This window comes from Prunus persica, chromosome G4, assembly GCF_000346465.2.
Source record: "Prunus persica cultivar Lovell chromosome G4, Prunus_persica_NCBIv2, whole genome shotgun sequence".
Lineage (NCBI taxonomy): Eukaryota > Viridiplantae > Streptophyta > Magnoliopsida > Rosales > Rosaceae > Prunus > Prunus persica.
Genome location: NC_034012.1, coordinates 6,221,152 through 6,236,295, shown reverse-complemented (window position 1 = coordinate 6,236,295; position 15,144 = coordinate 6,221,152). Strand labels below are relative to the sequence as shown.

General features: G+C 35.0%; 1 protein-coding gene across 1 annotated transcript; it reads left to right on the top strand.

Moving 5' to 3' along the window:
- LOC18778510 lies at window positions 2,898-6,725 on the top strand. Its single transcript, XM_007214381.2, has 4 exons — window positions 2,898-3,558; window positions 5,137-5,211; window positions 5,382-5,525; window positions 5,960-6,725. The coding sequence occupies exons 1-4, from the start codon at window positions 3,301-3,303 to the stop codon at window positions 6,293-6,295; spliced, it is 813 nt and encodes a 270-aa protein (XP_007214443.2). The 5' UTR covers window positions 2,898-3,300; the 3' UTR covers window positions 6,296-6,725.

Below are 15,144 nucleotides of genomic sequence, written 5' to 3'. Positions count from 1 at the left end.
AAATAGTATAGCCGTTCGGCTATACCTTTTGATTTTTTTTTATTTTGAAGAGTATAGCCGCTCGGCTATACATGTTCTATTTTTTTATTTTAAAGAGTATAGCTGCGCGGCTATACCTTTGCAGAACCAGGAAATTAACCATAATAGAATTTCGACCCCCGAAAAAAAAAAAAACCACATAACAGAATTGTACCGTCGGGCTTAAATGCTTGGGCAGCTAAAACAAGTCCATATAGCTGGGTGGCCGATATTTGGGGCTATAACGTGTAGGGAAAACCGCTTCGCTCACAATACTCTTTAGTTACATTTAATTATAATGGAGATATGGAAATTGAAAATAGAACTCGTCTTCATTGTGGAAATTGTTCCTACAAATATCGTTGTTATAACTATCATGAGCAAAAATAGCACCATCACAAGTTTATGAGCAGAATTAGCACTAAATGCAAGTGAAATGTTGGCACTATTTAAATACCTCTTATATAGGTAACGTGAGTTAGGCTAGTTGGTTAAGACCGTGAGCTCTCCTTGTTTTACCTGAATTTGAATCCCCTTCCTCTTAAATTAAAATTATATTAATTTAGAGTAGTTTAAAGTAATTTAGAGTTCGCTTGTATTAAAAAAAAAACCCGCTTAAATAGACTATATTGACTCTATAGTCAATATATATCAACAACATATGGATACTACTGAGATGCAAACATGCTAAAGTGTACGCAAACAAGTTGTCTAAAATGATATTATTTCTAGAGTTCAACGCGCATTTAACACGAACAAGACAATCCTTGGGAAGGCCAATACTCCATATAGCTGTCATAATCATCCCACCCCTAGCATCTAAGTTAAGTTCTAACATGAAAAAAAGAATTTGGAATCCTAAGCCACCAAGGTATCCCTCTAAATTGAAGGAGAATGAACCTCGTTAATTCAAAATATTAAACAATACCTAACAGTGTTATTCTTAGGTTTAACTATTTTAGGGAATATTTTGGAAAGCTAGTTGTCCGTTGCATTTCCACGTGCACCCTCTGCCTAATTTTACACCCAAAATTAAAATTGTTTGATGGAGAGCCGGTGAATTTGCAGAATGCAGCCATTTCTTTCTTGTCTCTTTTTTTCTTTCTCCAGTCCCTTTGTTTTGTTGCATGATATAACAACAACCAATCACAATTATAAACACATGAAGAAAAAAAAACACCCTAAACACCAACTGTAAATTGCTCAATCCTTACCCATTAAATCGATACGTGAGTTGGATTCAGAATGTCGTGAGACAATTCAGTCCATATTCGGTGTGAAGTGTTTGCAGTGCTAATTGACCTGAAATTAAATTAAATTAAAAAAATTTCTCCCTTAATCAGACCCTCCTCCACCTGATTAAGAGCATATGGGTAAGTTCCAAATGGGACACACCTCCCAAAATTAGTAGACAAACATGACTACAATTAGGTGTTTTTGAGTCATTCAATACATAACAAAATAATTTTTTGAGTAATTCGATGAATTTTTAAAATCATAAAATAGACAGACCAAGTATATATATCCTTAACCCTGAGAAAAGTATGTGTATTTATATATAAAAACAAAAACTGAAAAAGAGAAGAAAAAAAAAAGGACACACCAAGTATGCATAAATACAAGTAAAGGACCTGTAGGTCATATGACATAGCTTTTTAACCGAGGTAGTGCGATTGTGCCTACAGCTAAAAGAGACAAAACAACCCAATGTTCATCATATTTTTTCTCTGTGTTATAAATTAATATGCAGAAAGTAGTACTATTTTCTTGTTTCTGCATTAGAAGAAAACCTGTACAATCTGGGCGCTCCTCCGAATTAAGCTTTGCTTTCTTCTTCTAACTCTGTTGTTAATTTCCTGATTTAGTTCATAATTAATTACAACAGGAGGGTTAAACCAGATGCTATTTTCCAATGATATTCTTGAATTAATGTTATGCCTTTTTTTTTTTTCCTTTTTGGGGCAAGGAAAGCTTTTCCCTGTGGCAGAAAGAATGGAACCCATCAATGAATAATGGAACCTGATCAATACCTATGGAACAAACTTCATAGTTCCAAAGTTTGAAAGAAAATAATTTGTTTTAAAATTTTTAAGACAGATTCTGATCACCAAGTAGTCTCTTTACATTTGAGGTGAGAATTGATCCATATTATTATTGCTATATGTAACAAATAGGATTATAAAACAAATCAAGAAAATACAAAACTGCAATGTACTTGCTAATTGATTACTAATAAAAATTCACTTGAACGATAAACAATTTAACAAATATCAATATTTTTTCTTGCCAACAATTATACTATACTCTTCATCCAAATTCGAATTCCCTTTATCGTAATTTAGATTAGATTAAAATAGAATATCGTTTGTATACTATACAAGTATATACAAAACTGCAATGTACTTGCTAATTGATTACTAATAAAAATTCACTTGAACGATAAACAATTTAACAAATATCAATATTTTTTCTTGCCAACAATTATACTATACTCTTCATTCAAGTTCGAATCCCCTTTCTTATAATTTAGATTAGATTAAAATAGAATATCGTTTGTATACTATACAAGTATAGGTTGATTTTGTATTGCCGAAAATTTGCAGCTCTATTATATGACGCTTAACCTAAGTTTGACCTGATTAATAAACATTGTTTTGGTAAATGTTGTGATCAAAACTAAGCGCAGTTGTTTAGACAAGTCAGTCAAAATACAAAGCAAAAGGGGTTAAATGGGGCGCTCAGATCACAGTAGAAAAAGGAATTGTGTAGTATGCAGAGCAGAGAAAGTACACATTTGTGGGCTGTCTTCCCGCCATTAACTCCACTCCCCCATCCTACACCACACCACACCACACCACATCCTCCTCACCTCACCTCACAAACCAATCCATCACTCTCTCTCTCTCAAAAGCTTTTCTTTTTCTGGGTTTTCTTCATTTTTTCTTGATTATTATAAATAAAACTCTCTCTCTCTCTCTCTCTCTCTCTCTCTCTCTGTGTTTCTGTGTGTCTTAAAAACGACAACAATTCTGGAACCTCCCCTGCTATAAAAGAGCAAGTTTGGTTAGGGTTTTAGAAACCCACTTGGGAAAAAAAATAAGAGAGAGAGAAGAATTTAAGGGAAAAAAAAAAGCTAGATCAACATCAATTGGGTAGCTATATATTATATAGTATAGCTAATTAAAGTTCCTCTCTTTCTATCATCCCACTTCTCCTCTTCAGAGAAAACAGACATATATTTCATATTCTTGGAGAAAGAGAGAGAAATTAAAGATAGAAAAGATGGTGAGAGAGGCATATGCATACGGTTCAACAACTGCAGCTAGTAATATGGAAATGAGTGGAGGTGGCGGTGATGGGGGTGTGATGAGTAATATGAAGCCTGCATGGCTGGAGGGTTTGATGGCTGAGACATTCTTTGGTGGGTGTGGGGTCCACGAGAACCGCAGGAAGAACGAGAAGAACATTTTCTGTTTGCACTGTTGCCTTAGTATTTGCCCCCACTGCCTCCATTCTCACCGTTCTCACCCTCTCCTCCAGGTACTTTTTCTACTATTCTCACCCACTGCCACTGCTGATTCTGCTGCTATCACTCACCAAATTTGCTCACCAAGCCCACCACACTGCGACAGTGCACACACCATCCATCCATCACCAAACCCTTGCACACAGCTACCTTGTTTTCCTCAAAATTTTTGTTTCTACCCTTTTGAATTTTCATCATTTTTGGACCAAAGTTTCTTTCTTTCATTGGCTTCTAGCTTGTTTGAGCTTTCCTTTTCAGTTTTTAAGCTTGTCACCCTCAATCCTTGGTGTTTTTGGATTTTTTTTATTTTATTTTTTGGTTGGAATTTTCTGGTTATTCGGAATCCTGTTGAAAATTTTACTGTAGAATTCTGTCTGCTACAGTGAATTCAGGTGCAGCTATGTACTGTGGCTTCAATTTTTGTTATTTATCTGTACAATTTTCTCATTTCCACTCACATGTACCTTGGAATTTTGTTAACTTTTTTCTTTATCTGGGTTTGGTTTTTCTTTGGTTCTTTATTTGCAAAATTAAGAAATTCTTTCAGTGAAGAGCTCATTGCTTATGAATTTTAAAGGTTTACCTTTCTTAATCTCTAAGAATTGGATGATTTATGATCCTCCTAATTTCTGTCTTAGTCTCTTAGTGTTTTGTGTTTCTCTATGGAAACTACTGTCTTAAAACAACCTCTTGCTGAAATGTTGTAATTCATTGTTCAGAAGCAATTCTAGCCTTTTCCCAATTTTTGGTGAATTTCTCCCTTTGATTTTTTTTTCTTTTTTAAAAACATAATAATGATCTTGATTCTGGCCACATAAACGAAAAAGAAAATAAGAGAAGATAATTCTTGTTGAATGTTTGAATCTCGTCAAAATTGTCTTATTCATGCAATTGTATTTTATTTTATATATATATGTATATGGTATGCCAAAAAGGTTTGATGATGCCTTGTTTGAGTCCCACCTTTTAGATTTGGTTTGTTTCCTATTAATAGAAGATTTCTTTTTCATCCATTTCCACCCTGCAAAGGTTCCCCAGCTGTTGCTTTCAATGAAAGCGAAACTTTGACCACATTTTCCCTATCTCTTTTTCTAGTGTTTCATTCCCAAAGGATCCCACTCCTTTAATTCAATTCAATTGAGCTCAGTTCATTTATTTTTCCTTCATGAGAGAGAGGTTGGTTGTCTACCCATTTCACCTAAATTTCCAAGTCCAAGTGGTTATTGCCTGGTGAGTTAATAAGTTGTTTTTCAACATGTTACTATTTCCTTTAAGGACACATTTCCTATTTAGAGGGCCGATAGCATACTAAACTCACACATACTACACGGATACTAAACCACTATACTTGTGGATCCTTTGCTCAACAAGTTACTATATGTATGTGGGGAGGAAGATTTTTTAACTTAGAAGTTACAAAACATGTTGGATTATGGTGATAAACTTAATTACTTTGTGTCATACATTGCAGAAAAATTACCTCAAGTAAAATTGTTAATGTTAAGGGTAATTTAATTGTAGGGTAAATCATCATTTGTTGTGGCTATAAACAAGTCCAATTGGGTTTTTTTTTTTTTGGCTCCATGTGACAGGTTAGGCGATATGTATACCACGATGTGGTTCGATTGGGTGATCTTGAAAAGCTCATTGACTGTTCCTATATTCAGGTATTCAATTTTGATGACTTAAAATAAAACAAAACCAAATTAAAGAAAAGAAAAATACTTAAATCTTTTCTGTGTTTTTTTGTTTGAGTTTGATGATGATGATGGTGAAAGAACTGAGAGCATAGGGTTTTTCAATTCTGTTAACAACTGTGTTCCTTATTTGGTGGCAGCCCTATACAATCAACGGTGCCAAAGTGATATTCTTGAATCAGAGGCCCCAGTCTAGGACTTGCAAGCAGGGCTCTGCCAATATCTGCCTCACTTGTGACAGGATTCTTCAAGAGCCTTTCCACTTTTGTTCTCTCTCATGCAAGGTCCATTTCATTTCATCATGTCTCTCTACCCTTTCAGTCTCTCATTGTCCAATTGCCTGTTTGAATGAAGGGTTTTTACTTATTTTCTGACACACCAGCCAATATTTTTCAACTTCATTTGCAATCTTGGAAGCATCTTTGCTTTTTGGCTTAAAGATAAAAGGAAGAAAAAAGTCCCATTCCATATACACTTATTCAGTTTATGTAGAAGACAAAAACTGTGTTTTAATGCTCATACTGCTTGTTTTTTTCCCTGCACCTCAGACTTTCAAACTTTGCTATTAGAATCTTTGCTGCCAAACTAGGCCTTGATATATGCATTAGCCATGCTCTTGTTTTTTTCTTTTGGAAGAAGCCTTACGTTCAAATCTCCCCTCTCCCATTGATAAAAAAAAACTAATGTGACAGACATGTAACAAATCTATATGTGGCAGGTTGATCACCTGGTGTACCAAGGGGAAGATTTATCTGGCATACTCTACCGATTTGATGAGTCCGACTTCACAATTTCTCAATTTGAGGGTTTACGCATGGATGGTTCGGAGGTGATCGATGATGATGGCCACATGATTCCTAGCTCCATCATAGAGGACCCTTTGCAATATAGAGCTTCATCATGCTCCAATGAGGCCACAAGTGATTCAGTAATGTCGCAAGAACCGGAGGTCATCAAGAAGAAGAAGAAGAAAGGCAGTGGATTTCTCCCGGGGATTGTCCTCTCCCTTAGCAGCCGGAGAAAGGGTGCTCCTCAGAGAGCTCCTCTTTCTTAGGCAGAGAGACTTTAATAATAATAATAATATGAATAATAATTAGAGGGCTTAAATTATTGGCATCATATGAAATATGTTATTAGGTACCATAATACTATAAGGTTGGTCGGTCCACGGTTAATATAGATTAATTAATTTAATCTGTGTAATGTTCTAGCATATGGTTATTGTCTGTATTTGAGTGTTGTTAATTGTGGGGTGCTTTATTTTCTTTCTAACTGGGATTTGCATGGGGCATTTCCATTACTGAGTTTAGGTGGCTGAAGAGAGACTGATCACTGATCTAACGGTTAGACTCTCATCTCCACCAATTTTGTATCTAAAGTAATGGAGCTTGCGGGTATATACTATATATTTTCTTTGATTTAAGATTAATGTTCTTCTCGGAGCCAAATATTTCAATACTATTTTAGTATACTTGAATTTGGCACATAGTTCTTGTTCTTGACTGGTGTGCTTGATTCTCATTTTTGTTTTTGTGGGCCCTATTTTTGGAGTAAAATTAGAACTTAACACGTTTCATATCTCTTTCTTCCTATCTTCTGTAACTACATGGAGAAAGGGGTATGAAATATGAGATAGGTAAGTTCTACAAAATGAAACGACATTATGAGATAAGGTTGGCATTTGGTTATGAAATACTGAAATGTCGATCAACAAGCTGACAAGCCACGAAAACCGAATGAGAATGTCGGTTTTTTGGTACCGACCAACACCTCTGGTTGTCGAGGCGGTTCCTCAAACCCAATACCGACGATTTTGGTTGACAACGACTACTTCGTCGATCCAACCAATTCATGGTTAACTGATTATTGTCGGGCTGTGACTGATCTCAAATATTGCAATACCGCCCATTGTTAGTAAGTTTGCAGTTGCCGAGAAAAATTTCGATTCCCGAACCGATTCCACCCGTTATTATAAGGCGCAACCTTTGCCAATATGGCAATGTGAAATGAACAAGTTCATGCATGACAATGAGAGGTAACTTTTATATATATATATATATATATCCAACGGATAGGGTTTGATGCTCCAATCTTGAGAAATGAAGCAAAATCTGTGATATAATTTTTGTGATAATGGTAAAACTCGTGTCCTCTGTTGAATATAAAACAACCCACAAAATGAAGTTGTTTGGTTGGGAAGCAGGAAAGTTCACGGGAAAAAAGGGTCGATCCAAATTGGGTAAGTTTGATTTTTTCTAGAGATCTGATAGGCTAGTAGCTCTTTTCGTTTTTGGCAATGGTTTGACCCAACATAAAATCATTATAAAAGCATTTGTGCTATGACCTATGACACTTCATCTACGTCTCCTGTGAGTCCACGTGGGAGCACAGCATAGGCCCGATGTAGAGGCACAGAGCATCTCTTTTTCTCGGATGCGTGTTTCTGTAGGCCCTACTTCACCCAACATCGTTAGTAGTGTAATAAGCTCCTCAATTTTTTTTACTGTTTGGGTAAAAGTAAAACTTCGTTGTCATGAGGTATGTACTCATTCCTTTGTGCGAGTTATTCTCGTTATTCTTTTGTGAGTATGAAATTGGTCGCGTGATGAGTGTAATAAGAGCACGTAAGTGTATATGTTAGTATGAAAATTATATTGTCATTTCTTAGGTTCTAGCATAGATTGAAAGTTAGTGTGTGAAGAATTGTTACTGGACGTTTTCGCACAACTCATTCAATCTTATACTTCCGAGGCATGACTTGACCGATATGAGAAACTGATTTCAGGTAAATCATAACATAATCATACATTCATTATAGGATTCCTAGTTGGAGTTATTTTTACTCAAGCACTTTTATATTAGCCCTATTTTTAATAGGTTTAGATTTTATCTCTTGAGATTGCTTTTCTAGTTGGACTCTATTTTGATTCAAGTTAAAATCTTATCTTTGTTGGGTCTAATTAATTTGTTTTAGGAGATATTGTTTCTCCCTAAAAGAATGGCTATTTGGCATCAATCAGTCAGAGTCCATATTGGATCAAATATGATATTCATGATTGAATAGAACTTGTGGTCTCCTGTTTGGCGTGATTACTTAGAACCATATAGGAAGTTTGGCTCTGTCATTCAGCATGCATCTAAATCTTATATTGATGATGGGAAGTTTGCATGGTCTGACGATTTGAGGTAGGATTCTATGTGAATCAAATATGATTAATGGCAAGAGATTGAGTACGTGGCTTTGTGCTCTTCTCTTGCAAAAAGGAGATTGTGGTTTGTATAAGGATATGACGTGCTTCTTTGTTTTCGCAGCTTGCCAATATTTTTTTTGAGCATCTAAAATTTTTAAGAAAGTTACTGTGCATATTTTTAAGATAAATCATCAAGTGTTTCATGTTTTACTTGGTGATTTATCAAACACTTTAATCATTCATATTGCATTCATTTGCATTGTTCGGTAACTCATACGGTTGAGGGCACCAAGACCGTGGTGACGGTTTTCCTCCGGCAAGCTTAAAGCAATCGTGGCTAGTATTGCGTTCAACATAAGGAGTGTCGAAGATCATCCCGTGACAGAAGTTAAGTTACGAAAAAGTCGGTAAACATTATCTAGAATGTGTCTAGGATAAGTGTGTGAGTACTTCTTGTAATCATCGTTCTATAGTGGATTTGTGTTGGACTGAGGGATCCCGTGGATTTTTCCCAGAGGTGGGGTTTTACTACGTAAAATAATTCTCTGCGTGTTCTTTTACTTTATGCTCAACACGTTTCAGGATTGATAATCCATATCAATCCTGCTACCGAAGTTTATTTTTATTTATTCGATTATAATCTTAAGTTGGCCTATTCACCATCCTCTAGGCATTTTTAGTCATCCTACAGGTATTTTCAGTATACTTTGATGTACATAGGTCACTCTAGTTGTTTTTTAGTCGGGTATAAATTTAAGATAAATTTGACGTCACATAGTTATGTTGTTTATAATTCATTTCATGCTCCGATTCTCGCTTTTTTATTATCATTGCTAGTGCAAGTTTGTAAGCTCAATTTGTTTTTCCTTTGAAATAAGTAAAATCATGCATGGATAACACTTTTTGTTATATAATTCAAGAGTGAAAATTCAGTTTTGGATTCTTAGGGTCTGTTTAATAACCATTTTTATTTTTCATTTTTGGTGTTAAGAGTATATAAGAAAATGAGAGTGAGAATAAGAATGAAGATGAGATTGAGAAAGGATGAGAGGGGAGGATGGGAGGGATGAGTAACAAAAGTATAAACATAAACTTGAAAGTGAAAACAATTTCAAATATATTTTAGTTTTTAGTTTTGGTTTTCACTTTTGTTACTACTCCTTCTCATCCCCCTCCCCTCATCTTTCCTCTCAATTTCATCTCCATCTCATCCTCACTTTCATTCTCCTTCTTTTTCTTTATACTCTAGCATGAAAAACAAAAATTGAAATAATTATCAAACGCCCCCTTAATTATTGTATACATCCTATGCATTGATCTTATCTCTTTCGTACCTCTATCATTTTCTCCAAGGTCCCGCATGCACATAATTTTATGAGGTGGAAAAGATGGAAGAAGGAAATCATGATTTGAAGTTGAACAAATCTGTGCATATAATTGAAGAAGGATCTTGTTATCTTAAGGTTCATGAGGGAGTGATTGAGGCTAGCTGCTAGTCCTACCACAAAGGTACTACCCTAAAGATTAGGGTAGGCAAGATTTTAAACGACAGAAGGATCTTGGATAGGATTTAAGGGCTGGGATTAGCAAGAGCCACAGAGTTTGGGGTCTTAAAAATTTGGACACAACTACAACAGTGTACTAGTGTAGCCTGGTTTTGCAGCACAAGATGACAATGATAAGCCCGAGGCTTTGCTGAGCTTCCCACCACATGCTGCTGCTGCTGCTGCACTACAATTGAGCCCCTTGGAATCTTTTTTAGTTCTAGCAACAAAATCCTGTCAGCCTTTTCATTTTTACATTATTACATTTCACCCTCATAAGATGCTTGCTTTCTAGTTTAACATCTATTTTTCTTTACTTCCTTTTCACTGCTGTTATTTTCCCTTTTCAAGAGAAAAACTTACATGTAACGAGTGTATAATCTCCCTTATTTTTATAGCACTTTAATAGTCACCAAGCTTTGTGACAAGTTTTACAAGAATAAGAGGGTGTGTACTCCATCCAATTTCAAATTGTCTAACAACATAACATTTATATACACATACAAATACATTTAGGGCCAAGAAGTTATTGTATGAGTATAGGTGTCAAGACTTATGCCTGGGAATTGACAACTCTTTTGAGGTAATATGTGAGCCAAAGTGTGTGGGAGACGGACTTGCATGTTATTTTCATCCAATCATGTTGGAACTAGTAATAAGGCTACCATAGACTCTAGCACAGGTAGCTTTTAAAAATATTTAAAAATATTATATGTATTTTAATGTGATTTCACTCTATAAAAGATTAGTAGTTCATCCAAATATCTATTTTTTAGTGCCTATCCACGTAGTTTTTGTGAATTCATACGACTTTTGTTCTTTTCTTACATTTCTTTCTAGTTTCTTGTAGCCTAGTAACCCCCATTGTCCCCTCAACCTATAGACTCATAATCATCTTATATTTAATTTGTTTGCTCACTTAAGAGCATCTCCAACGAAGATGTCAAATAATATGTATCAAAATTGAATTTGATGGCTGATAACTTCAGTCAATGGAAATAGTATGGTTCATATGATTTATTTTTGTTATTCGCTAGGGAGGGAGAGTATTATATTTGGTTACCTTAAGATTATCTCCTATATGAATCGAACCTAAGTGCACTTGGGGGATAGGGGGAGAGTTTAACCTACTTTTCCATTGTAGTATCATTCCATGTACATGCTTTGTCATATAAAATTCTTTTATACGTAATATTAAAAAAATAATAATAAAGAATAATAAAATAGTGTTATCCCATAATATATAGTTTTCCTCTGTGTGTGGGCACACACGAAATGTGGGTAGAAGAAAAATCTGATTTTGCAGTCAAAGTATATATATTGAATTCAATAAAGCAGCTACTACTACTAGTGTATGGCTTTTGGGATGTGATCAGAATAATCGCATTATTAGATAGGTGGAGTCAGGTGGATCACATGGGTATGTCACATTCTATTTTCGGGTTCCATTGTAGGAACCTGCCAACCTAGGCAGCACACAGGGTATCTTACTTGGCATTCTTGGGGTTGTTACACGTGTCAATACTCCCATGCAGAACATTATTTTTAACTCTCCAACTATTCTCAGCAGCAGTGCACAGATCGATTCACTGTTCACAGCATACAAAGAGTCTTTTTTTTTTTTTATTTTTTTTTTTTTAATAATAAATTTTAAATTCTGAGATTTGCATGTAGGATTTCTCATAAATTTCTCCTCATGTGAGAATTCATAGGTATATCTTCTTCTTTTTTTTCTATTTTTAAAATTTTCCAGATTGTTTTACATAAGGGTAAGGTTTTGGGGGTAAAAAACAAAGGTACAAAGTGAAAGTTTAATCAAGAATCTAGTCTGCCTCCAATTCATGGATATGGAAGAGAAAGAAAACTGATCTTTGTAAAGTCTGTGGCTCTGTCGACTTACCTTTTTTCATTATTTTCTTAATAATAAAAAAATAAAAATAAAGAGTTCTTGGAGTATTAGAACTCTCAACAAGTACACTGTCTGTATACATACTTTCCACAGTATTGGACCTTTTTCTAACCTTTCTTTTTCTGCACACACAATTTTATCAAAGAAATCTGGATTAAAGAATGCAGAAGATATTTTTCCTGTTGATAATCTGCTTCCTTCCATGTCGTAAGTTGTTCTTCTTGTCTTACTAAAGGGTTTATTTATTTATTTATTTTTCTGTTTCATCCGCAATAAAGAAAGAAGAAAAGGAACAGAGCCCATGGGCCTGAGTCATGGGCTACCATGCAGCCTGCAGTTGCAGAAAGTAAGTATTATGGGCTTGAAGTTTTGGAGAGAGAAAGGGAGAGGTTTTGGGGAGAGAGAGAGAGAGAAAGAAAGGGATGGAAGAGGGGGTTTGTGGGGTTTCCAAGGAGGAACAAATTCGAGGAAATCTAAACAACATAATTGAGGTTGATTTGATTAGAGTTGTTGTTGGGTTGTGGTTCTGGTTATGGTTATGTCACCCTCTCAAACAAGAAACGAAAAAGGTTCATAAACTCTGTAGTAATGTTACAGTTGAAAAGGAAATTTCTTATTAATTTACAAGGCACTTGATATGCACACCATATCATTACATTATAAATATTCTTGATATGCACACTATATCATTACACTATAAATATTATTATAGGCAAAATTTTATGTTACAATGACATTGTTGACATGAAAAATGCTTTAAAACTCGAGTTTTTTCTTTTGAACGTACGAGATACTTGACATGTACAAGAAACCAAAAAAGGCTCATAAACTCTGTACTAATGTTATAATTAAAAAGGAAATTTCTTATTAGTTTACGAGACACTTAATACACACACTATACCATTACTTTACAAATATTATCATAGGCAGGACCTAATGTTACAATGACATTGTTGACATGGAAAATGCTTCAAAACTCAAGTTTTTTCTTTTCAATGTACGAGATACTTGACATGCACACTACACCATTACATTGCAAACATTATCAATTGTAGATATTTAATGTGATAATAACATAGTTGAAACGAGAAATGCTTAAAAACTCACCTTTTTTTTTCCTTTTCAACTTATGAGACACTTATATACACATTACATCATTATATTGAAAGCATAATTATATTGTAGAACCCAATATAATAATGACATGTTCGTAATGGTATAAATTCATAAAAGTCCAACGATATGCACACAACATTATTACATTGAAAATATAGTAAAACTCAATGTAATAATCACATGATTGAAATGAAAAATGCTTTAAAGTGATGATAGCATGTTAACTAGGGGGGTGAAAATGTAGGATAAGAAGAAATGTTGAGGTATGTGGCATTGGCTCGTGAGCCACGATGCAGCTGACAGTACCCAATCACAAACATAGTTGGGGGGCCTCGGGTTCCTCCTCTCTTTTGAAGTGCTCAGATCAACTTTAATTAAATGAAATTTTCACTTTGAAGTGATCAATCAGCTTTGACACTTGGCTTGGCAGTGGCTCTGGACTTTCTCTGCACAATGTCACATTCAATTCAATGGGAAAAAAAAAATGTCTTTTCAATACTGTTAATTGACCAATGGGAGATAGTGGCCTCATGGCAACCTCTCAAAATATGCTACCCTAGATTTCCCAAATTTTAATGACCAACAGATTTTGAGAAAACCAGAGCAGCCAAATAAAGCAGAAAAAAAAATTGTTTTGAATTCATGCATATTTGAGGAGCTTGAGTTGATTAAGAACAAGAACAACACTAAAAAACTCACATGTATGTATGTATGTATGTGTGTATGGGTGTTTTGGGATTGTGGGTTTTGTTTCTTTGTCTGTAAGTTCTTTGAATCTGTCTTCAACTCTCTAAGATTATTGCAGAAGAAAAACAAACATGAAATTGTAAGCATTGATTGATTGTCATCTCCTAGCGAAAGAAATGCTTTTGACTGGAACCCCACATGAAGTGACTAACCATACGTTGACTAAAATTCCCATTCAAACTTCATCATCATTGTGTTTGTCACTGGCAGTGAAAGTGAAAATGACCTCAATGGCTGTCTGGTGGTGCATTTATACAGCAAACTTGTAAAGTTCTAGCATAAAATGATAGATTTTTTGAAGAGGGGAAATTTTGAATTTAGTTATCAATTGTGAGTTTGAGTCTCTGGGATTGTTCTTGGAGGTTTCTGTTTTTGATTTCATTTTTTATCAATTTGGTATCGGAGCAAGGTTGAAATTATAATGTATGTCCAAATCCAATAATTGCGTTTGTGGGTAAAAACTCCCACGAAAGCATGTTCATGTTGTGGATGAGTTCAAGAATTTTTATTTTATTTTTAATTTTGGATCGAAGATGAGTTCAAGTTTGCAATGATAGATTTGTTATAGTACACAAAGATAATAATAATTATAAAGATGAGGTCATGAACCATTTGAACCCTGCAGAATCTGTGAAGTAGTTGGGGTTTATGTAGGACTTTGGGAGACACGTCCATGTAAGAGAGAGAGAAGAGTCTTATTCCATTTTCCTATATTTTTACACATCCTTATCATAATTCTACACACTTGTCAGCCTTTCCAACTTGCAGCTGGCTCTCTCTCTCTCTCTCTCTCGGCGGCTTATTACGTCCCTTCCATCTGACCACCTGGGTGACTTTGCTAAAGCCACTACGCTCTTTCTGATGTGAAAATTCAGTTTTGACTTCACAAGCTCTACAGCTGGTATGGTATAGGATCTCTAGCTGGAGAAAAAGTATCACTGAAAAAAATACAATTTTGTTATTCTTAACTAATTACGTATAAAAATACGATAATTTTTTAACAAAATTAATTAAAGATAGCAAAATAATCTTATCTGTGATATACAAGTTCTCCTTTAGATGTGTTGTAAACTGCAGCAACTTTATAATTTCACCAATATCAACTACAGTCGCTCACACGCATGTAAATAGGTCCTATTAGTGCATGTGCGAGACTCGAAGAGAATCAGTCACCTCTTGCGCAACTAATTCTTAACATTTTTCATCTCCTCGAAGTCCCATTTACTCTTGAGCTTGACATAGATTTGTTGGGAGATAAATTGAAACAGATGGGCATCCTTGTCATCTCTTCCAAGTCCTTGAGAAAAGAGCAGGCAGACAAGGTGAAGGTGGAAATGGACCCAACATCACATATTCCATAGCCTATCATTGTCCCATTTGTTTGACTCATGTCACT

Excerpts from the sequence above, each read along its gene's own strand:
- LOC18778510 (XM_007214381.2), top strand. The coding sequence starts at position 3,301 with ATGGTGAGAGAGGCATATGCATACGGTTCAACAACTGCAGCTAGTAAT. Across the intron at positions 3,559-5,136 it reads GTTCTCACCCTCTCCTCCAG|GTTAGGCGATATGTATACCA; the intron begins GTACTTTTTCTA and ends TCCATGTGACAG. Across the intron at positions 5,526-5,959 it reads TTTGTTCTCTCTCATGCAAG|GTTGATCACCTGGTGTACCA; the intron begins GTCCATTTCATT and ends TATATGTGGCAG.